At 51.1% G+C, this 21500-nt stretch overlaps 1 protein-coding gene across 11 annotated transcripts in view; it reads left to right on the forward strand.

Moving 5' to 3' along the window:
• Nucleotides 1-21500, forward strand: part of EP400 (E1A binding protein p400) — a 231973-nt gene that overhangs the window by 201160 nt on the left and 9313 nt on the right. For 9 of the 11 annotated variants that reach the window (XM_050747651.1, XM_050747660.1, XM_050747658.1 and 6 more), the window contains 12 exons: nt 767-903; nt 1040-1096; nt 2593-2671; nt 2790-3044; nt 4458-4503; nt 4583-4692; nt 12587-12800; nt 12943-13196; nt 15055-15273; nt 17163-17358; nt 17745-17869; nt 19859-20005. In XM_050747651.1, coding sequence (XP_050603608.1) covers nt 767-903; nt 1040-1096; nt 2593-2671; nt 2790-3044; nt 4458-4503; nt 4583-4692; nt 12587-12800; nt 12943-13196; nt 15055-15273; nt 17163-17358; nt 17745-17869; nt 19859-20005 — 1839 coding nt within the window. Of the gene's footprint in view, nt 1-766; nt 904-1039; nt 1097-2592; nt 2672-2789; nt 3045-4457; nt 4504-4582; nt 4693-12586; nt 12801-12942; nt 13197-13465; nt 13551-15054; nt 15274-17162; nt 17359-17744; nt 17870-19858; nt 20006-21500 lie in introns of those variants that run through there. The other 2 variants (XM_050747654.1, XM_050747662.1) reach the window with 2 other exon arrangements.

Genomic DNA, 21500 nt, shown 5'->3' on the forward strand with positions numbered 1-21500 from the left:
AATGTACTTTGAGACACCGTTGGGCATGCACCAGCCTCACTGTCCACCATGGGCAGAGGACAGTGGTGTCCATGGCGGTCCGCGCTGCCCCTTGGTGTTACCGGGTGAAGGCTCACAGCCTGTTCCACACGGTTACCTGCTGTGTGACCTCGGGCACTTTGCACACCTATTTTGTTCCCTCTCCCTCTTTTTTTCTTTTTTTTTTTGAGACGGAGTTTCGCTCCGTCACCCAGGCTGGAGTGCAGTGGCCGGATCTCAGCTCACTGCAAGCTCCGCCTCCCGGGTTCACGCCATTCTCCTGCCTCAGCCTCCCGAGTAGCCGGGACTACAGGCGCCCGCCACCTCGCCCGGCTAGATTTTTGTATTTTTTAGTAGAGACGGGATTTCACCGTGTTAGCCAGGATGGTCTCGATCTCCTGACTTCGTGATCCGCCCGTCTCAGCCTCCCAAAGTGCTGGGATTACAGGCGTGAGCCACCGCGCCCGGCCTCCCTCTCCCTCTTTAGGTGATTATGGGGCTTATGTGAGAGAATACCTGGAAAGGGTTAGCGTGGACTGGGGAGTGTCATAGCAGTCGGCCGGGACAGCCACTTAATGCCGCTGCTGTTGGGTTATGCCTGGACTTGGAAAGAAGGCCCAGGAAAGGGAAGTTTGTATTCAGCCATGGGGAGTTTAGTCTCAGATTCCCACCCAGTGAGGCCTATGTCCCGCGCAGTCGTCTGTCCATGCTGCCTAATTCAGATGCACTCTCGTCAATTTTGTTGCAGAGTAAAAACAACCGTCCTCTCCGTACGAGCCAGATCTATGCCCAGGATGAGAATGCCACACACACCCAACTGTACACGAGCCACTTTGACTTAATGAAAATGACTGCGGGCAAGAGGAGCCCCCCAATCAAACCTCTGTATGTTTCCTGAGTGCTCATTTTATGTTATGACTGAGTAGATTGCGTGAAGCTTGGTTTTGATGTATTTTTAACATAACGCTTCTTCAGATATTTTCTTTATTTAATAATTACTGTCTCACCATCTATACTGCAGGCTTGGCATGAATCCCTTTCAGAAGAACCCCAAGCACGCGTCTGTGTTGGCAGAAAGGTATTTCTCTAGTCATGACACATTTGTTACTGTTTGGAAGGATTTCATTCCAGTGTCATCTAAGTTCAGCGAGTTCAGCAAATCGTTGTGCACTTAGTGTGTTCAGGCATCAGCTGGACATGGCAGTGCGCAGAACCTGCGGGAGAGATGGTGCTTCTCCTGCCGTGGGCTGGGGTGTGCATGGGACGGCCCCTGCCCTGTCTCTGTGTTATAGGGATTGTCCTTGCTGGCCCTCGGTGGGGAAAGACGCTGACAGACATGATGAGTGTGCCAGGGCCATGTGGCCAACCACAAGGGGCTTTCTTCCTTGCACCCCACCTCTCAGGCACTGATTTTGTTAGCCATATCTTAAGAACACATCATGTTTAGGGGTGTGTGTACTTGCCCTGAAGTTCTACAGGGGAAAAGAGGAATGGATGAATGGATGGGTAGAGAAGTGGGTAGATGCAAGAAAGCAAATGGGGTAAGAATTGGATGGCGAAACCCCAGTGTGGAACCTTAGTGCCAGGCACATGGGTGTCTGCTGTGTTTCTGACTGTCCGACTCTTCCCATAAATGTTGGAAATGCTGGGATGAAATGGTGTGCATCTGGTTTAGGCACTGTTGTCACACAGTGGCGGATTTGGGACGCTTCCTTGTTCTGTGGCTCCCTTTCCACACAGTGGTGGAGTGATCCTTGTCAGAGGGAGTTGGCCCAGGGCCCATCTCCTCAAGCCCCCAGGACTCCCTCCTGCCCATGCTCTGAGTCGCCTGACCCTGGCTTTCGGCCCCTTGGTGCTCCCTGGGTGTGCTGGCAGCTGCGCCTCAGGCCTTCACTTAACCGCCCTCGTGAGATGTTTTCAGAACATACTGTTGAGAATTGCAGCCCTACCCTGCTGTTTTCCTTCATAGCAGTCAGTATACGTCTTCAGACCTGCTGCACGTTTTACCTGTTTGTTGTCTGATGTGAGTGCTATGATCGTTGGGACTCTAGTGTGTGGGAGCACAGACCAGGCGTTTGATTTATGTTGTCGATTAAATGAAGAGTTAATTCACCCAACTAATATTTATGGACCTGCTGCAGGCCTGCACGGTGTGGAGCCTGGGCATTCCCAGGGGAGCGAGACAGGCTCAGTCCCGCCCTCCCTTTGCCTCACTGGAGGGCGTCCTCACAGAATGAACAGACAGTGATTTTCCTGAGTACAGTGCAGACACATGAGGTGGGCTGTGCGTTTTGGGGGCTGCCACCAGTTACCCTGGGGATGTGTTCAGAGATACTTCTCCCGGAGCGTGGGAGAGCTCGGCCTCAAGGAAGAGGACTCGGCGCCAGGCTGAGGACAAGGTCCAGGTGGCTCGATCTCCTGCAGGGCACGTCGGGCACCTTGCTTTATGCCCTCGTCTCTTGGGCTGGGCTGGAGCTGCCCCAGCACCTGGCAGCATGGGATTTCTAGGGTACTTGGTACTTGTCCATCTTAAAATTTGCCTATATGTTTTTAACCTTTGCGTCTGTCTTTCAGTGGAATCAACTATGACAAGCCACTGCCTCCCATCCAGGTGGCGTCTCTCCGTGCAGAGCGAATCGCAAAAGAGAAAAAGGTCAGCACCCTGGGCCCTTCTGCTTGAGTGGGAAAATGTGGTGGCTATGACTTCATCCAGGGGGTGTGCAGGCTGGGTCCGCCCCTCCAGTGGCTCCTCTTCCTTCCCTGCCCCTCAGGCTCTGGCTGATCAGCAGAAGGCACAGCAGCCGGCCGTGGCCCAGCCGCCCCCGCCCCAGCCGCAGCCCCCGCCACCCCCGCAGCAGCCACCACCACCGCTGCCACAACCACAGGCAGCGGGCAGCCAGCCACCAGCAGGGCCACCAGCTGTCCAGTCTCAACCCCAGCCACAGCCCCAGACCCAGACGCAGCCTGTGCAGGCCACAGCGAAGGCGCAGCCCGCAATCACGACGGGGGGCAGCGCGGCCGTGCTGGTGAGCAGGGACTTCCTCACGGGCTTCCCCTCCACAGGAAGTCACCCCCACCCGCACTTGAGTCAAGTGCTTTCTGTTAAAACGAAGCTTGTTGCCAGTTCTAGCACATTTCTAGGCTGTAGACCTTCCTCTGAAGAAATGGGAAAAGGCTTAGTCTCACCCCAGAGGAACTGTGTGTTCTCACCCAGATTCTGCCATTTCACGCCTCCAAGGCCTTTGTGGGCTTAGTGGCTTTATTGGATTTGGCAGGTAGAGGCAGCTCCTTTGAGTGGAGGTGGCTGGGAAGTTTGGAATTGCCTGGGTTTTGTAAAACATACCTGAACATACCTGTGACGCATTTACCTCTTGACTTCCTACACACTTAGAGAGCAGGTCCTGTCTGTGCTGGTGTCTCCTGAAAGCATGCCCATGTGTGCTCACTCATACACATCAGTCTTTAATGCCTGTTGTAGAAAAGCTGTAAAGTGCACGAGTAGCGTTGTGAAAAGAAAGGCAGGGTGTGGAGCTGCAGACTGTGGCCGTGTGCACCACGCTCTGGTGCATCTCTGTACTGTGTGTGTCCATGTGCCACACAGAGCTGAAATCGTATGCAGAGAATCACACCTGCAGAGAATAGGAGCTGTGCCAAATTGGAAAAACCCACACTTTGGACTACCAGGCAGGCATAAAAACATTTTTGTTACATAGAACCATTTCCTGCAGTAGTTTTTAGAAAATTGTTTGTTGTAGTGGAATTTTCAATGTACTCAGGCAACTTCATTCCTCATCTATTCAAAAGAGATCTTTGTGAATGCCTACTTGGTGCAAAGTGGGCAAGATGGGCAGTGCCATGTAGGACTCTGGAGCCATGTCCTACAGGGGAGGGAGGCAGCCAAAGAGATCATTTTAAATGCTGGCGGGAGGAGTCAGGGTGGCACAATGCAGGGCTGGCTTGTTAGGAAACACCTTTCTGAGGAGTTGGCATTTGAGCTAAGGCCTGAATGACAAGGATTTGGTCATGAGAAGAACAAACACAGCAAGTACAGAGGTCCTGAGCTTGGCTGATATGGGGGCCAGAAAGGTCAGTGTGGCTGGACTCAGGTGGTGAGGTACAGAGGGTGGATGAATGGAGTGGAGAGACAGAGGAGTAGAGGGACAGTGGGGTGTGGGGTCAGCAGGGTGGGGATGGAGGGACCCCAGGGTAGAGGTGGAGGGTCAGTGGGGTGGGGCTAGAGGGACAGTGGGATAGGGGTGGAGGGATAGCAGGTAGACAGATGGTGGGGGCACCGCCAGGTGGAATGAGTTGGGGAGGTTGGGATGGGTGGCTGTGTGAATGTCGTGGAGTTTTGATTTGATTCTGAATGAAGTGGAAGCCTTTGGAGTGTTTATGCGGGGAAGAGCCTGACATGAAATTCAAATTTTTTTTTTAAATAGGCAGGAACCATTAAAACATCAGTTACTGGGACAAGCATACCCACTGGTAAGACAAATACAGAGATGCTGAAATGTGGACCCCATTTCTCCTGGCACTGTTGCCTTATGCCCACCTGTCTACGCAGGCACCGTGAGTGGAAATGTGATCGTGAACACCATCGCAGGGGTCCCGGCTGCCACCTTCCAGTCCATCAACAAGCGCCTGGCGTCACCAGTGGCTCCTGGAGCCTTGACTGTGAGTTGCCCTTCACCTGGGTCATGCACCTTGACTGCATTCCGCCAAAATTATTTACTTGTCTGTTAATTCTTATTATTATTTTTAAGTATTCCATTGGTGAAAAAACTGTCTAATTTGAATTTCATAAAATAAGTAGCTGATCAGTATGTTGATTTCAGAAACATTCACCTGTTTGGGGGATGGTTTCCATTCTCTATGAGGGATGAAAATGAGGTGGGATATGTGTGTGTAAAGTGTAGGGGTGTATGTGTGTGAGGTGTAGGGGGGTGTGTGAAGTATAGGGGTGTGTGTGTGTGAGGTGTAGGGGTGTGTGAAGTGTAAGGGTGTGTGTGAGGTGTAGGGGTGTGTGAAGTGTGGGGGGGTGTGTGTGAGGTGTAGGGGTGTGTGAAGTGTGGGGATGTGTGTATGAGGTGTAGGAGTATGTGAAGTGTAAGGGTGTGTGTGAGGTGTAGGGGTGTGTGAGGTGTAGGGAGTGTGTGAAGTGTAGGGGTGTGTGTGAGGTGTAGGGGTGTGTGTGTGAAGTGTAGGGGTATGTGAGGTGTAGGGGTGTGTGTGTGAAGTATAGGGGTGTGAGGTATAGGGGTGTGTGTGTGAGGTGTATGGGTGTATGTGTGAGGTGTAGGGGTGTGTGTGAGGTGTAGGGGTGTGTGTGAGGTGTAGGGATGTGTATGAGGTGTAGGGGTGTGTGGTGTAGGGGTGTGTGAGGTGTAAGGGTGTGTGTGAGGTGTAGGGATGTGTGTGAGGTGTAGGGGTGTGTGAGGTGTAGGGGTGTGTGTGAGGTGTAGGGGTGTGTGTGAGGTGTAGGGGTGTGAAGTGTAGGGGTGTATGTGTGTGAGGTGTAGGAGTGTGTGAAGTGTAGGGGTGTATGTGTAAGGTGTAGGGGGTGTGTGAAGTGTAGGGGTATGTGTGAGGTGTAGGGGTGTGTGTGTGAAGTGTAGGAGGGTGTGTGTGTGTGTGTGTGAAGTGTCCCCTCCCTGTAGGATGATTTTAGGTAGGAGGTAGGTGGGATGTGAGGGTCCGCTGCTGATTCTGTTGCCGCAGGTGCCCCCCATATGCTGGTCACTGTGCCCATGTGGGGAAGCTGAGAGATGACGGGCCTCTTGGGGGCGTGGTTTTGGGGGAGGGGACACGGCATCACACAAGGGCATGGCTGGGTGCGTGCCAGGAGCAGGCAGGCATGGGAGGAGTGGGCAGTTTCTACAGAACGTGGAGACCCCAGGTGTGGGAAGTGGTAGGTGCAGCCCACCCAGGTGGAGAGGAGGTGCCTAGGCAAAGGTGCAGAGCCATTTGGTGCCCTGGGACCACTGCTTCACTTGGGTTTTTCATCATCAGAACCAAACACAAGTGAGAATAAGGAGCTCAGATTTGTATCTTGATTTTCCAAATAGTTCCCAGACCCAGGGGCAACACACCCTGAATGAGAAGAAACCATGCTTCAAAGTCAGTGCGTTGGCAAGTAGAATGCAGTCTCTCTTGGGTTTTGAAAAGCGTCTTTCCTGTAAATATGTCGTTGCTGTAGTAGCAGGTGATGGGGCATTGGCAGGATAGATGTGTGGATGATGGAATTGGATAGAGTCCAGAAATAGACCCCCTCCCCAACACACACACACATGCGCGCGTACACACACACACAGATTTTCGGTTGACCTCAGTAAAAGTGCCAAGGAAATTCAGAGGTGAACAGACCGTCTTGTCAGCAAACGGTGCTGTAACAGTTGGGCGGCCATGTGCAGAACAGTGAGCCTTGGCCTGTAACTCACACTGAATATGAAAGTCACTGCAGGTGGATCACAGGCCTGCATGTAAAAGCAAAAACTATACTGTAAGCCAAAATGGTAACATTTCTAGGAGAAAATCTGTGCTACTTTGGTTTAGGCAAAGATTTCTTAGGATACCGGAAGCCTATGAATCATGAAGAAAAATTAATACATTAGGCTTCATCAAAATTAAGGACTTCTCGTCCTTGAAAAATAGTAAGAAAATGAAAAGCATAGACTGGAAGAAAATATAAAGATTCTTCAACTCAATAGTGAGAAAACAAGCAACTTTATAAAATGGGCAGAAGATGGAGCAGTCACTTCACCAAGAAGATAGAAGAATTAGATAAATACTTGGAAAGGCGTGCAACGTCATTAGTCATTAGGGAAATGCAGAGTTTTACAACCACAGTGATACAGCATAATGTGCCTAGGAGAGTGGCTTCAGAAACAGAAGGCTGGCAGTAATGGAAGCAGCCAGGACTCTCTCACAAGGCTGTGGGAATGCAGAATCCACAGTCACTTCTGAAAACAGTTTCATTTTTTCTTATAAAACCAAGCATACTCTTACCATGCAGCTTAGCAGTTCTGCTGCTAGGTATTTCCCCAAGAGAAGTGAAAACACCAGAACGAGAACCCTCAACACCAATATTTATAGTGACTTTATTCGGGATTGCTGAAAAAGAAAACAGCCTAAATGCCCTGGTGGATGGGCTGATAAACCATGTACATTCATACAGCCCAGTCCTACCAAGGAATACAAAAGAATGAACCCCTGAGACATGCACCTCCATGGAGGACTCTCAGATACATTTTGCAGCTAAATGAACAGTTTCAGAAGGCTTCATATGCTGTATGACTCCGTTTAAATAACATTATAAAAATGGTAAAACTAGAGAGACAAAAAAACAGATGAATGATTGCCACGTGCTGGAGATGCGGGAGGGGCTCGACTATGGAGAGGAATATGAGAACGTTGGGAGTGGTGGGGTCGTGGCAGTAGCCACATGATGATAATGTGTCTGTCAAAATTCATAGAACCACATATTGTACTCTCTGTAAATTACCCTTCAATAAATCCCTGTAAAACACTCTTAAGAAGTAGAATATATAAAAACACACAGTTTTTCTAGTATGTGACTTTAAGATTATTTCACTTTTCTTTGTGCTTTGCAGTAAACAACCTCAGGCTCAGTCGCTGCAGTAGATAGTAGAAGTTGTTAGGCCTGCGGCGTTGGGAATATCCTGTATGACCAATACCACTGTTTCTGTGAGGGTACCAAGCCAGAATCACTGCATTTAGCGTTTTATTTTGAAAAAGACCTGTTCTTTGTGGTATTTTAAAATGTAAAGCATTTCATTCATGACATATTTTTGTGTGGCTCTTAATGGACAAGACATTCTTCCTGGCACTGTGGGCCCAAGACACAGTGTGCTTTCATGGGAGCCTTGTAGTGCTGTGGCTAGAACATGAGAGAGGTGCAGATAGCAGTGGTGGACATGTAGGTGATTGTACTCGGGGGACTCAGAGAAGGCTTTCAGGAGAAAGTGATGTTGGGCTTCAGGAGGACAGGAAGTGCATCATCCACAGAACTGGCCCTTCTGAAGGCAGGGCCAGTCGTGTGAGCGGGGGGTCTGAGGGGAAGGGAATGGTGTGCATGGAGAATGACGTGTTGTTCTGTTTGAATGGAACACAAAAGATGTTAACAGAGAAACAGTGGTTCTCTGCCTTTAAAACCATTATTATTGAGTGGCTTCTGTGTGCTTGGCACTTTGTAATATTGAGGTTAGATTGTACTGGGCTTTGGATATTGGGCTATATGGTTTTTTGTTGTTGTTGTTGTTGTTGTTTTGTTTTTTATTTTGAGACGTAGTCTCGCTCTGTCACCCAGGCTGGAGTGTAGTGGCGCGATCTCGGAGTGGCGTGATCTCAGCTCACTGCAGCCTTCGCCTCCTGGGTTCAAGCAGTTCTCTGCCTCAGCCTCCCAAGTAGCTGGGATTACAGGTGCCTGCCACCACACCTGGCTAATTTTTGTATTTTTAGTAGAGACGGGGTTTCACCATCTTAGCCCAGCTGGTCTTGGACTCCTGACTTCGTGATCCACCCACCTCTCACCCTCCCAAAGTGCTGGGATTACAGGCACGAACCACCGCGCCCGGCCTAGATACGGATTTTATTCACCAGGCAGTGGGGAGCCCTTAACGGTCTTCGAGCAGAGAGATGTTCTAGGAGGATTAATGTGATACTACATATCTAGAATTGATTAGGGTAGAAGAGGCTAAGGAGAAAACAATTTCTTTTTTTCTTTCTTTTTTTTTTTTTTTTTTTTTTTGAGACAGCATCTTGCTGTTGCTCCGGCTGGAGTGCAGGGGTGCAATCACAGCTCGCTGCAGCCTCACACTCACAGACTTAAGCAATCCTCCCGCCTCAGCTTCCTTAGTAGTTGGGATGCGAAAACTGTTTAGTCCAGAAAAGGATGACTTCTGTTTCTGGTAACAAGATGAGTTATTTTTATACCACCTCTTAATGAGAATAACTAAAGTTATTGGACAAACATTTTTAAAGCTTCAGGGAACTGACAAGAATAATTAGTTATCAGGCCCAAATCTAAGGGAGGGAAGAAACTCAGAGAGAGAAACAGGATTCACTGAAGTCATGTTTGCCTTGAAAATAAATTTCAGCCTGTGGGATGAGGGAACTCAAATTCAAGTCCAAGGCTGGGCCAAGGTGGAGAATCTAAAAAGGAAACTGCTGATACACCGAGGTAGGTGGCTAAACCCTTAGGGCGAGAGTGAACCAGAAGCAGAATCCATCTGCCCTTGGCCTTCAGGGGTCAAAAGAAGAGTTGCCCTTGGATTGAGCAGTGGAGCACGGTGGGGATGGCCCCTGAGAGGTTGAAGCCACAGGTCAGTTTGCAGTTCAAGTTGATATTACCTTAAGAGTGTCTCCAGCACTCCCTCACATCAAGTGAAGTAGACCTGCTTCACTGGGCGTGTTCCTGTGCAGCCGACCAGGAACAAATGCAGATTCTCTCTGGAGGATTATGCTTTCTTGACTTCTGAGAATCTCCACAAATAGTTTTCTAGTATAATACAATATAATAGAATACAAAATAACTAAACAGAAAAGAAAAGGCATTGTGAGTGAGAATCAGCGGAATGGCAGACACTGGATAGGCCTGCAAAGATGAGCGATATTGGGATTATCAGGTTCAGATTTTAAAGGTTAGGCTTTCAGACTGGGCGCAGTGTCCCACGCCTATAATCCTAGCATTTTGGGAGGCCAAGGAGGGTGGATCACAAGGTCAGGAGACAGAGACCATTCTGGCTAACACGGTGAAACCCCATCTCTATTGAAAATACAAAAAAAAAAAATTAGCCAGATGTGGTGGCATGCGTGTGTAGTCCTAGCTACTCGGGAGGCTGAAGCAGGAGAATCGCTTGAACCCACGAGGCGGAGGTTGCAGTGAGCCGAGATGACACCACTGCACTCCAGCCTGGGTGACAGAGCGAGACTCCGTTAAAAAAAAAAAAAAAAAAGAAAAAAAAAAGAAGTTATGCTTTCTATTTTAAGGAAATAAAAGAGAAGATTGAGAATATCTGAATATCTGTAATCAGGAAACTATGTATAGAAAGAATATAGAGAACTTTTAGAAAAGTCTGATCACCCAAGTTGGGGGAAACAAACCAAACTTATGAGTGGGCTTTAATATCACACAATTGAGGAGAAAATGAGGGAAGTGGAGGCAAAATCAGAAGACATCCTACACGCGACATGGGATGACAAGATGACACATGGAGGACATAGTGACAGGGCCTGATAGGTGGTTACTGACTGTCAGACAGAAAATTGAGCAGAGTCAATATTTGAAGACGGAATAGTTTTTAAGAACTTACTAGGCCGGGCGCGGTGGCTCAAGCCTGTAATCCCAGCACTTTGGGAGGCCGAGGCGGGCGGATCACAAGGTTCGAGACCATAGTGAAACCCCGTCTCTACTAAAAATACAAAAAATTAGCCGGTGGTGGCGGGTGCCTGTAGTCCCAGCTACTCAGGAGGCTGAGGCAGGAGAATGGCGGGAACCCGGGAGGCAGAGCTTGCAGTGAGCCGAGATCGCGCCACTGCACTCTAGCCTGGGCAAGAGCGTGAGACTCCGTCTCAAAAAAAAAAAAAAAAAAAAAGAACTTACTAATGACACTGATGCATTTATGTAGAAAGTCTAATCCCAATCAAGGATGAGAAAAAGGAACCAAGTCTGGTCTGCCTAATGCCAGTGACCAAGAGGTCTTTCAGGCAGCCACAGGAAAAGACAGATTGCCTTCAGAGGTGGAGCGGCGCGCTTGCCAGTGGCAGCAGTGAGGCCGGGAGCCAGCAGCTGTCGTCGTCGTGCCAGGGAAAGGAAGTTGCTGCCAGCCTGGGGCTCTGTGGCTCTTGGAAATATCTGGAGGCCGGGTGTGGTGGCTCACACCTATAATCCCAGCACTTTGGGAGGCCGAGGTGGGCGGATCTCCTGAGGTCGGGAGTTCGAGACCAGCCTGACCAACATGGAGAAACCCCATCTCTACTAAAAATACAAAATTAGCCAAGCGTGGTGGTGCATGCCTGTGATGCCAGCTATTCAGGAGGCTGAGGCAGGAGAATTGCTTGAACCCTGGAGGCGGAGGTTGCAGTGAGCCAAGATTGCGCCATTGCAGTGCAGCCTGGGCAACAAGAGCAAAACTCTGTCTGAAAAAAGAGCAACAAAAAACGGCAAAATAAAGCAGTTTTCAACTTTGGAACTTCACTGAATGATATGCTTTAAGCAGAAGAAAGGTGTTCCCAGCGGGAGGTGGTAACAAGGTCGGCTCGTGGATGAACGCAAGAGCTCGCTGGGGTTAGAAAGAGGAAATAAATACACAGGATAGTAACATGCAAGCTGGGGAAGGGGCAGAGGGGCTGAAGTGTGCACAGGTCTCGTTACTGTTTAGGAAGAGCATGGAGTGTTTAGACTTTGGCAAGCATCCGTGGTAATTCCAGACGAGCCACCAGAAGAGCGAGAGCAGAGCGAGTTGCTCCCAACCATGGCAGGGGACATTGGTGAGGAGTCATCTGAGAGGAGGCAAGAAAGGAGATGAAAAGAAATATGCAGCAGCTGGGTTGAATGGAAAACACGGAGTAACATGCTAGATTTCCATCCAGATGCATAAGCAATGAGACGTAAAAGGATCAAGACAGACTAAAAATACACGGCACGTCGGAACCAAGGGAGTTGGCAGAGGTCAGCTGAAGAGACATTGCAGAGGTGGCGTGGTTGCGTTTGCCTTCCACTTTATGGTGGGACAAGGAAGGGTGGTGGGGCAAGGTGAGATAGGGTGAGGGGGCCACTCTGGCTGCCACTTCTGCCTGCGGGCCAGAGTGGACTGCAGGGCACAGTGAGGATGCTCTGAATTTTAGGCAAGATGAAGGTAAGATGCCACAAGACCCCAAGCACATGGTGAGAGACTCAGGGCTGTAGTGTCAGCACAGATGGGGGAGGTGGTAGAGCCAGGACTGTGGGCTGCGTCAGGGCTGTAGTTTCAGCACAGATGGGGGCGGTGGTAGAGAGCCAGGGCTGTGGGCTGTGTCGGGGCTGTAGTTTCAGCACAGATGGGGGCGGTGGTAGAGAGCCAGGACTGTGGGCTGCGTCAGGGCTGTAGTTTCAGCACAGATGGGGGCGGTGGTAGAGAGCCGGGGCTGTGGGCTGCGTCGGGGCTGTAGTTTCAGCACAGATGGGGGCGGTGGTAGAGAGCCAGGACTGTGGGCTGCGTGTCTGTGGGTAGCATGGGTGCCGCAAGGACAGTCGTTATGTTCCTGGGGACCAAGAGGTCTTTGTGCAGAGAGGGAGGGACAGGACAGCCTTTTCAGCATATGCATGGGCGTGTCGTCATCTCAACCGCGTTTCTGTGGGTGATGTGATCCGCTGTAAGAAAACATTGCTCAAGGCACTTGCTTTTGAATTGACACGTGAAATCAGCAGTTGTCAAAAGACTGAACTCTAGCTTGTGTTTCACTTGTTTCGCCTCTGAAGTTGGGTGCTCTTATCTGCCCTGCTCTGAGTGTGAACAGCCCTGAGTGCTGTGTGAAATATTTGATGAGGTCCTTTGTTTGCCTTTTCTAGACGCCGGGAGGCTCTGCTCCTGCCCAGGTGGTGCACACCCAGCCCCCGCCACGGGCAGTCGGCTCCCCAGCCACGGCGACCCCTGACCTGGTGTCCATGGCAACGACTCAGGGTGTTCGAGCAGTCACTTCTGTGACAGCCTCGGCCGTGGTCACTACCAGCCTGACCCCAGTGCAGACCCCGGCGCGGTCTTTGGTGCCCCAGGTGTCCCAAGGTAAAGCCAGGCTGGGAGCTTTCTCTGACACGCGTCTGCTGTGGCGCGTGTGAGGGCTCAGCTGCTCCTTGCTCTCTGAACATGAGGATCTGAAGGTGGGCGAGTATCCCTGTCCAGACCTAATGAGCAAACCTCTTCATAGCCACAGGAGTTCAGCTCCCTGGAAAAACCATCACACCTGCACATTTCCAGCTTCTCAGGCATCAGCAACAGCAGCAGCAGCAGCAGCAGCAGCAGCAGCAGCAGCAGCAACAGCAGCAACAGCAGCAGCAGCAGCAGCAACAGCAGCAGCAGCAGCAGCAGCAGCAGACGACGACTTCTCAGGTGCAAGTTCCGCAGATCCAAGGCCAGGCCCAGTCTCCAGCACAGATCAAAGCTGTGGGCAAGCTGACGCCGGTGAGCATTTCCCAGAGGACCATGGACGTGTGCGTCTTGTGGTCAGTCAGCCCAGCGTCTGTGAGGTGGTGCCTGCTTGCATGGTGCAGTCCAGAGTGTATTTTGCAAACGTCTAGCACTGCCTTTTTGTAGGACGCGTGCTTCGTTTTATTGATCTAAAACTTCCCATGTCATAACACTTTGATCATGCCTTAGAGAAGTATCTTACGCGTATTCAGAGCACTTTGAAGACATTAACACCCAGCATGCAAATGTGTCTTCTTGCTTAGGGGTCTCGTGCCTTGTGTTCAGCATCAGTCTCTAGGGAGGGCTAGACAGCCCGCTTGGTGCGGTTCTGGACCAGAGAAAGTGCTGGTGAGAAGGCATTCCTCACAGTGTCGGGAGAGCAGGCAGTGGACCCTGGGTTGGTTTCGGTGTGGTTCGTGTGCAGTAGTTTCTCAGAGGTGGTCATTGGGGTACTGATGTACCTGATTTTTGCTAACCTCTGTACCAGCTTTGCTGTTCTTTATGTAAATGTATTCGTTTTAAAAGGAAATGTTGGGCTGGGCGCAGCGGCTCACGCCTGTGATCCGAGCACTTTGGGAGGCCGAGGTGGGCAGATCATTTAAGGTCAGGAGTTTGAGACCAGCCTGGTCAACATGGTGAATCCCTGTCTCTACTAAAAATAGAAAAGCCGGATGTGGTGGTGGGTGCCTGTAATCCTAGCTGAGGCCCGAGAATCACTTGAACCTGGAAGGCAGAGGTTGTAGTGAGCCGAGATTGTGCCACTGCACTCCAGCCTGGGCGACAGAACGAGACTCTGTCTCAAAGGAAAAAAAAAAGGAAATGTTATACCCCTACCATAAATGGAAAACCATTAATACTTGTCATAGAAAGTAACCAGAGAAATATATGGAATGAAGACAAGACAATATTTTGAAGTTTCAGCTCACTGTTGGGCCTGCCGGAGTGCTTGAGTCTGGGCCTCTCCATGGTCTAGAAGGGAGGAAGTGGGCTGCGGGAGACACAGACTCAGCTGAGGGCCTGTCCTGGGGCTGTCGGCAGTTCTGTTGGTGGAATTTAGACATCGAGCTTATCCTGTTCCTGTCACACCAGCCATTCCTCGAGGGCTCCGTGGTCATATGTGGCTGTGGCTACCACCCTGGGCAGTCCCCGTCTAGCCCACTTGTATCCTGCAGGAAGTGGCGCTGGAGAGGGCTAAATTAGAACGCTGTACTCAGGAACTCCAGGCCCAGCAGAGGCAACTGTCGGAGCCAGAGCTGGGCTCTGACCCCCCGGCCCACAGTCACACAGGTGCCTTTACCTGCCGCTGTTCAACCACTGAGACACCAGTGCCTTCGGCATCGAGGCTGCCACCCAGCCTTGGCTACCAGGAGTCCTGTGTGCTGGGTGTTTGCCTGGCTCCTTCGTTCCTCACTCTGCCCTCTCCCAAATCCATTTCAAAGCCAGTTTCACTTCCAGCCTTTCAAAAGACACTTGATAGTCCTGATCAACTCATTATAGGTTTTCTTAAAAATTTTTTTCTTAAAATGTTTTTTGAACTTATAAACTAATAAATAAGTTTGGTTGGCACTACAGATTTAAATCGACTTGTTTGTGAGGGATAATAGAAATTTTGCTATGAACTTATCAGTCAGAATCCCTGTTTGTAGCTTTCATCTGACAAAATGCTTATTTTTAATAAATGAACACCTGAAAGATACTGGGCAGCCCATAGAAGGCAGTCTGGATGCTGCACAGTAGCAGGTGCCTGCTTTGGTATTTAGTGGGCAGTAGAGGGGTGGCTTAGGATCAAGATGTCTACTTAAGAATGGAGCACAGTTAATGTTGAAGAGAAGATACTTTGCTTGTATTTTAGGAACACCTCATCAAAATGCAGAAGCAGAAACTGCAGATGCCCCCGCAGCCCCCGCCGCCACAGGCCCAGTCTGCGCCCCCGCAGCCAACAGCCCAAGTGCAGGTGCAGGCCTCACAGCCCCCGCAGCAGCAGAGCCCCCAGCTCACCACGGTCACGGCCCCAAGGCCTGGAGCCCTGCTGACGGGCACCACCGTGGCCAACCTCCAGGTGGCCCGGCTCGTAAGTGTCAATTTCTGTTTATTTTCCAAAAGCAGCGTCTTTTTATGTTTTAACACAGCTATTGTGCTTGCTCGGCTGCGTGTCACGTGTTACAGGAGTGAGTGTGAGATGGGATCTTTTCCCCAAGAACTTAGTGCCCCTTGGACAGAGGACGGGACTCACCACTTGTGGAGCATTAACACAGCAGCAGCTCCCAGAGGCCATCCAGGCATCAGCAAGCTTCTCAGGGCCTGAACGGGGGTGGGTGGAGTGTGAGCAAGGTGAGGTGCAGCCTGCGTGGCGTCCTGTGCTGCTGAGGGAGCGTGCGGGGACCAAGGCCCGCGTGGCTGGAGCAGAGGGCGCTGTGCATGTAAGCCGTAGGCATGGGTAGGTAGCCGTCTCTGAAGCTGCTCTCAGGTGACCGCTGGAGGCAGGAGAGCATTTGGAGATTTCAGAAGGGACTAGCATCAGGCACAAGTGCTGTCTGGGAAGACTGGCTCTCAGCAGGTGCCAGCGTCCCGGGGCAGGCAGGGTCCCTGCACCCTGAGCAGAGCTCAGCTAGGGGTGCTGGTGACAGCTGCCCTGATAGAGGCTCACCCTGAGCTAGACTTTGCCCTTTGTTCTCTTGTGTCTTTCACCTGGCCCAGCGCTCATGGACTGCCCCAGACAGGGATAAGGGTCTTACTATTAATTCCATTTTACAGGTTGAGAAACTGAGGCACGTAGGCTAAGTTCCCACCCAAATTCCACAACCAGTCAGCTGCAACTCAAGCTAGGATTTGGGGACCTGGGTGCTCAGGCTCAGCTGTGTGGGTGCTGGACCCCCACTTTGGGTCTTCCCTGGGAGGGGCTAGCCCTCCACAACAGAGTGAGTAGAAGTGGATGAAAAACTACAAAAGGGTGCTCAGTTTCAATCATGTTCACAAAAATGCAAATTCACTGAGAAGAATGGTAACACCTAGTGGTGGCCAGGGCACAGGGGTCTTGTTGGACAGGAATCAGTGGCCTCTTTTTGGAGAGGATTTTGGTAATTAAGCTATAAAAATGTGCTTGCTTATTTAACTAAACACTCCTCTTATGTCCTAGAGAAATAACAGAACATTTACAAAGTGATGAATATACAAGCTTGTTTGCTTCCTGAATGTTAGAGGAAATTAAATGTCCATTACTAAGAATTTCATTAAGTAAATTATGTATCATCCAAACAATGGAATATTAAGCAACTTTGAAAGTGGTTTTTTGTAAAGGGAAGAGAAACAGATTTCAAAATATTTATAATTCATGTCACTTTTGCACACTTTCACGGTGAGCCACATGGATAGGAACAGTGGCTGAAGGCTAAATACCAGTTTTAACATTCAGATGTGAGTAGTTCGAGGAGTGTGGGTAATTTTTACTTTGTATTTTCTTACGTAATCTTAGTCTTTATACATACAACAATAGAGCTATTTCCACTTACCATTTTTAAAATAGTAATTTAAGAGAAAATGTGTGGGACGGGAGGCTGTGGCAGTCATTTTGAAGTGAGGGACAGGCCGATGTTAGGTGGTCGCTGAAGGAACAGGAAGTGAAGGCTTCTGTGGGAAATGGGTCAGGATGTGGTTACTGGTGCGGTTCAGGAGATGGAGGGAAGTGAAGGTGATGTCCCACGAGATCACTGACATCTGGACGCAGCAGCACGTGTGATGAGCCTGCAGGTCTTGCGGGAGCTTCAGAAGCACAGGCTGACCTGTGACTCGACATTTCCCTGAGGCGTGCAGATCACTCGGTTTTCCTTTTATGTCGGGCTACTTTCAACTTTGTTGATCTTTGTAAATTTTCTCATGGCATGACCTCTTGTGGGGAAGTATTTGGAGAGACATACCATGTCCTGAATTTCTCTGGACTCTCCCATTATTTCTACTGTTTAGACCCGGGTTCCCACTTCTCAGCTGCAGGCGCAAGGGCAGATGCAGACCCAGGCACCCCAGCCAGCCCAGGTGGCCTTGGCGAAGCCTCCAGTGGTGTCCGTCCCAGCAGCTGTGGTCTCCTCGCCGGGAGTCACCACCCTGCCCATGAACGTCGCGGGGATCAGCGTGGCGATCGGTCAGCCACAGAAGGCAGCAGGTGCCGGCCCCAGCACACCCTCCCCTCCTGGGCTTGAGCCCGGTTTCATAGGCCTCTCTGGTGGCAGTGGTCGCCAGCAACCTGTGTTCTTTCCTCGCACCCACCCACTTGAGCCGTCACATGTTCTGGCACAAACGTGCCTTGTCGCTTTCCAGGCACAAGGCTTGGTCCTCAGTTGAACTGTTAACATTTTGAAATTTCCATCTTAATTTAAGTGTAATTTGTGAACCCAGAAACATTTTAATGTAGTTACGGGATGGCTTACTTGTCTCCATAGAGTTTCATAGTTTATTATTTTCTGTAGAGGTGAGTCCGTTGGAACAGCTTGGCGTGAGCCTCGAGCTCTTTCCCCAATGTGCTGACTAAGCGGCTTTTGCTGCCTGCAGGACAGACCGTGGTGGCCCAGCCCGTGCACGTGCAGCAGCTGCTGAAGCTGAAACAGCAGGCCGTCCAGCAGCAGAAGGCCATCCAGCCGCAGGCTGCCCAGGGCCCGGCAGCTGTCCAGCAGAAGGTACTGGGGCTGGGAGATTCTCACCTCTGGGTCTATGCCAAGGCAAAGCTGGCTGCTGGAGGAGAGGGTCCTGAGCAGACAAGGCCCCTTGTGGCAGCCCAGGCTTTTCAGAGGGTGGCTTCAAGGAGGGCTGGAGGTGCTAGTGTGGTCATCCCTGTTGGTTTTTCCTTCGTTTTAAAGGTGAACGCTGTGTGTGATGTGACAAGTGAGGCTGAGGTCTTGGCAGGGGGGTGGAAGGGGCATGGTCTGTGAGGATGGCTGGGTGCCAGATAAGAAGCCTGCATGGCATTGGGACAGACACAGGGGATGCAGTTACATGATGGGGGGCCAGTGGGCTCAGGGAAGCAGACGCAGCTCACACCACAGGACCCGCCTGGACTCCTAGTGGAGGACAGGGACGCCACATGGTCTGGACCCCAGAGAGAATGCGGCCTCTGTGCATGTTCGTGGTGAAAGGGGAGAATACACACCAGGGACTGACGTGGATGGGGGTGCAGCAGGGCACCGGGCTCCGAGGGTGTCTGCAGGCTCAGCCAGCTCCCTGAGACGACACCTGTGCCTCTCAGCAGCCAGTGCTATGTTGAAGGACGTGAGGGACATACAGTGGTGAGACAGCTCTGCCTCCAGGGACATCTGCTTATGGTGGCTCATCGGTGACACCCAGCCCAAGTCCCGGGCTTTGGATTGCTGGTGTGGGCCCTCAGACCCCATGTTCTGTTGGCACTGCTCTCTGGCTAGAGTTAGAAGGTGGGCTCTGATGGGAAGCCACATGGCTGTGCGGGGAGCTACCCTGTTCCCTGAGCGCTGCGCTGGCCCCCTGCAGGCACCTGGTGCTCATCTTCAAGATGGAGGATGTTGTTTTGAGGAAACTGAGGCTCAGAGAAAAGGACTTGCCCAGATCACAGGGCCAGTAAAAGGCGGCTGGCTGACTCCAGCGGGCCCAGGGTGCTTTGTGTCACACCAGCTGGACACTGGCTGTGCTGTGAGCCGCTGCCACCTCCTGCAGAAGACCAGTGCTCAGGAACCCTGTGGTGAAGCCCTGCTGGTTGCCAGCGATGGCGTGCTCTGTGGGGAGCTGGAAGCAGAGCTGTCTTTGGAACCCAGAGCGGGAGGGAGTGAGCACTGAGGGAACACAAGCCGGGAGGCACAGGGTGTCTGGGTAATGCCATCAGCTCCGCAGTGGCTGGGTTCCGAAGACCAGCCTGCATCCCCACTCGGCACGACCGCTGCAGGGAAGTGCATGTCCTTTGGGTCGGGATGGTCATCTGCGTTTATTTACCTCTAGAAGAAGGAGATGGTACTGGGACTTACCTCCCAGGCCTGGTCAGCAGCCGCTGGGTGCATCATGGTGGTCCATGGGCAGATGTGGCCACGCTGATGCACAGGTGGGCGTGGTCCCTCAGGCTTGAGCTGTGCTTGAGGGAGCAGTGGAAGGCTGCAGCTGAAGTGCCAGGCTGTGTTCCTACGATTGGACAGAAACGCCCTTAGATGTTAGAAACCCCTACTTAGCCATAGCATGGCTGATACATCAGATACGTAAACTTCAGACGTGCACAATATGATATGCAAAAATTGTGCATACCAGTTTGTTACCCCTTGTACTAAATATTTTCTCTATGTCTGCCAAATTCTTAAATTGGATTTGAGAGATTGTGATCAGTTTCAGTCACCTAAGTAGCAGCCCTGCGCAGGGTGTCAGGGTGCCCCACCAGCCCAGCTATGCAGGGAGCAGCATCCCGGGTGGGGTAGGGTGCAGGCAACTGCCGGGCCTCCTGGAGGAGAAGCTGGTGGCCAGGCCGCGTGGGCAGAGGTTTGCCAGGAGGCAGCGTCAGGCGCAGGGGGCAGGGGATGTGGGTACACACAGGGTTGGTCTGGGAGGTAGGCTGGAAAGGGGCTGGGTTCTGCCGTAGGGCCCAGAGCAGTCAGGAGTCCCGGGAGTCTTGAGCGCAGCGTGGTCTCTGCGGCCCTAATTTCGCAGTCTCTCCCCAGATCACTGCACAGCAGATCACCACCCCTGGCGCGCAGCAGAAGGTCGCCTACGCCGCACAGCCAGCCCTTAAGACCCAGTTTCTTACCACACCCATCTCCCAGGCCCAGAAACTGGCCGGGGCCCAGCAAGTGCAGACCCAGATCCAGGTGAGTGGGGAACAGGGTGAGGGCCCAAGTGTCAGGAGTGGGTGCCTGGCCTTTGGCTTGTATGTCTCGTGGGCTTTGCCAGCTCCCAGCTCTCGGTGGCTCCACTAGGTGGTGTACTGGAGGGAAGTGTTGTCTCCTGGCCTCAGGTTTCAGCCCCGCTGGCTCCTGGGAAGGCTCCTCTCTGCAGGTGCCTGTTCCGGCTGCCGCCAGCTTTGCCTTCATGTTCTGGATGTCGATCTCCAGCTCTGGGGGGTACAGCTGCCATCTCCCAGTTCCAGGCTCCTCTTCTCCCTTCCTAGTGTCTTTTTAAAAAATATATTTTATTTTATTTTGTGATATTTCTTGTTCATCAAGTTCTACCTGGTGTCTTTGGGAGAATGGAGTTCCTGATTTCATGTGTGCAGTGTGCCCTCCCGTCTTCCTCTCTGCCTAGAGCTTTTATGTCCTGCTTCCTCCCAGAGCTTATGGAGTTGCCTCCCTGCATCCTCCTCTAAGAGCGAGGGAGTTTTACTTTCTCAGCTGGTCTTCCACCCTCCTGGAATTGGTTTTTGGGTTTGAGATAGAAACAGGAATTCAATTTGATGTGCCCTATGAACACCCTATTTTCAGCCCCATTTATTAAAAAGCCCACTCTGTCATCCATCAATCCACAGTGCCGCCTCCACCCGAGATCCTGTGGGGACATTCAGGGCTTTGTGTCTCAGAGGTCGTGCTGGTCCTACTGCACTCTCGCTCTGAGTGGCCGTGACACTTGGTGTCTGGAGGGCGAGTCCCCCTACCACACCCTTTCTTGGGTGTAAGGTGCCTATTCTTGGCTCTTTACTCTTCCGGGTTAATTTTAGTTAGCTTAATTCATGCGCTACAATCAAAACTGCTGAAAGTTTTTGTTAGAATTGCATTGATTCTGTAGCTCTGTTTAGGGGAGAGTTAACATCTTTACAGTCTTGGCTTCAGATTCACCAATATGATACATTTTTTGTAAGTCTTTTTTTTTTTTTTGGAGACGGAGTCTCGCTCTGTCGCCCGGGCTGGAGTGCAGTGGCCGGATCTCAGCTCACTGCAAGCTCCGCCTCCCGGGTTCACGCCATTCTCCTGCCTCAGCCTCCCGAGTAGCTGGGACTACAGGCGCCCGCCACCTCGCCCGGCTAGTTTTTTGTATTTTTTAGTAGAGACGGGGTTTCACCGTGTTAGCCAGGATGGTCTCGATCTCCTGACCTCGTGATCCGCCCGTCTCAGCCTCCCAAAGTGCTGGGATTACAGGCTTGAGCCACCGCGCCTGGCTGTAAGTCTTTTTTAATGCCTTTTAGTGAAGTTTTCTAATTTTTTTTGTGAAAGTCTTATAGATTATGTTAGTTTTATTCTTAATCAGTGTTTTTTGATGCTTTTGTAAATCGTATGCTTTTAATTTCTGTTTTCTGTCTCTGGCTGTTGTACATTTTTGTACATTGGTTTTTTATTCTGGCCGCCTTGCTAGATTCCGGTTATTTGAATAATT

Source organism: Macaca thibetana, chromosome 11, assembly GCF_024542745.1.
Source record: "Macaca thibetana thibetana isolate TM-01 chromosome 11, ASM2454274v1, whole genome shotgun sequence".
Lineage (NCBI taxonomy): Eukaryota > Metazoa > Chordata > Mammalia > Primates > Cercopithecidae > Macaca > Macaca thibetana.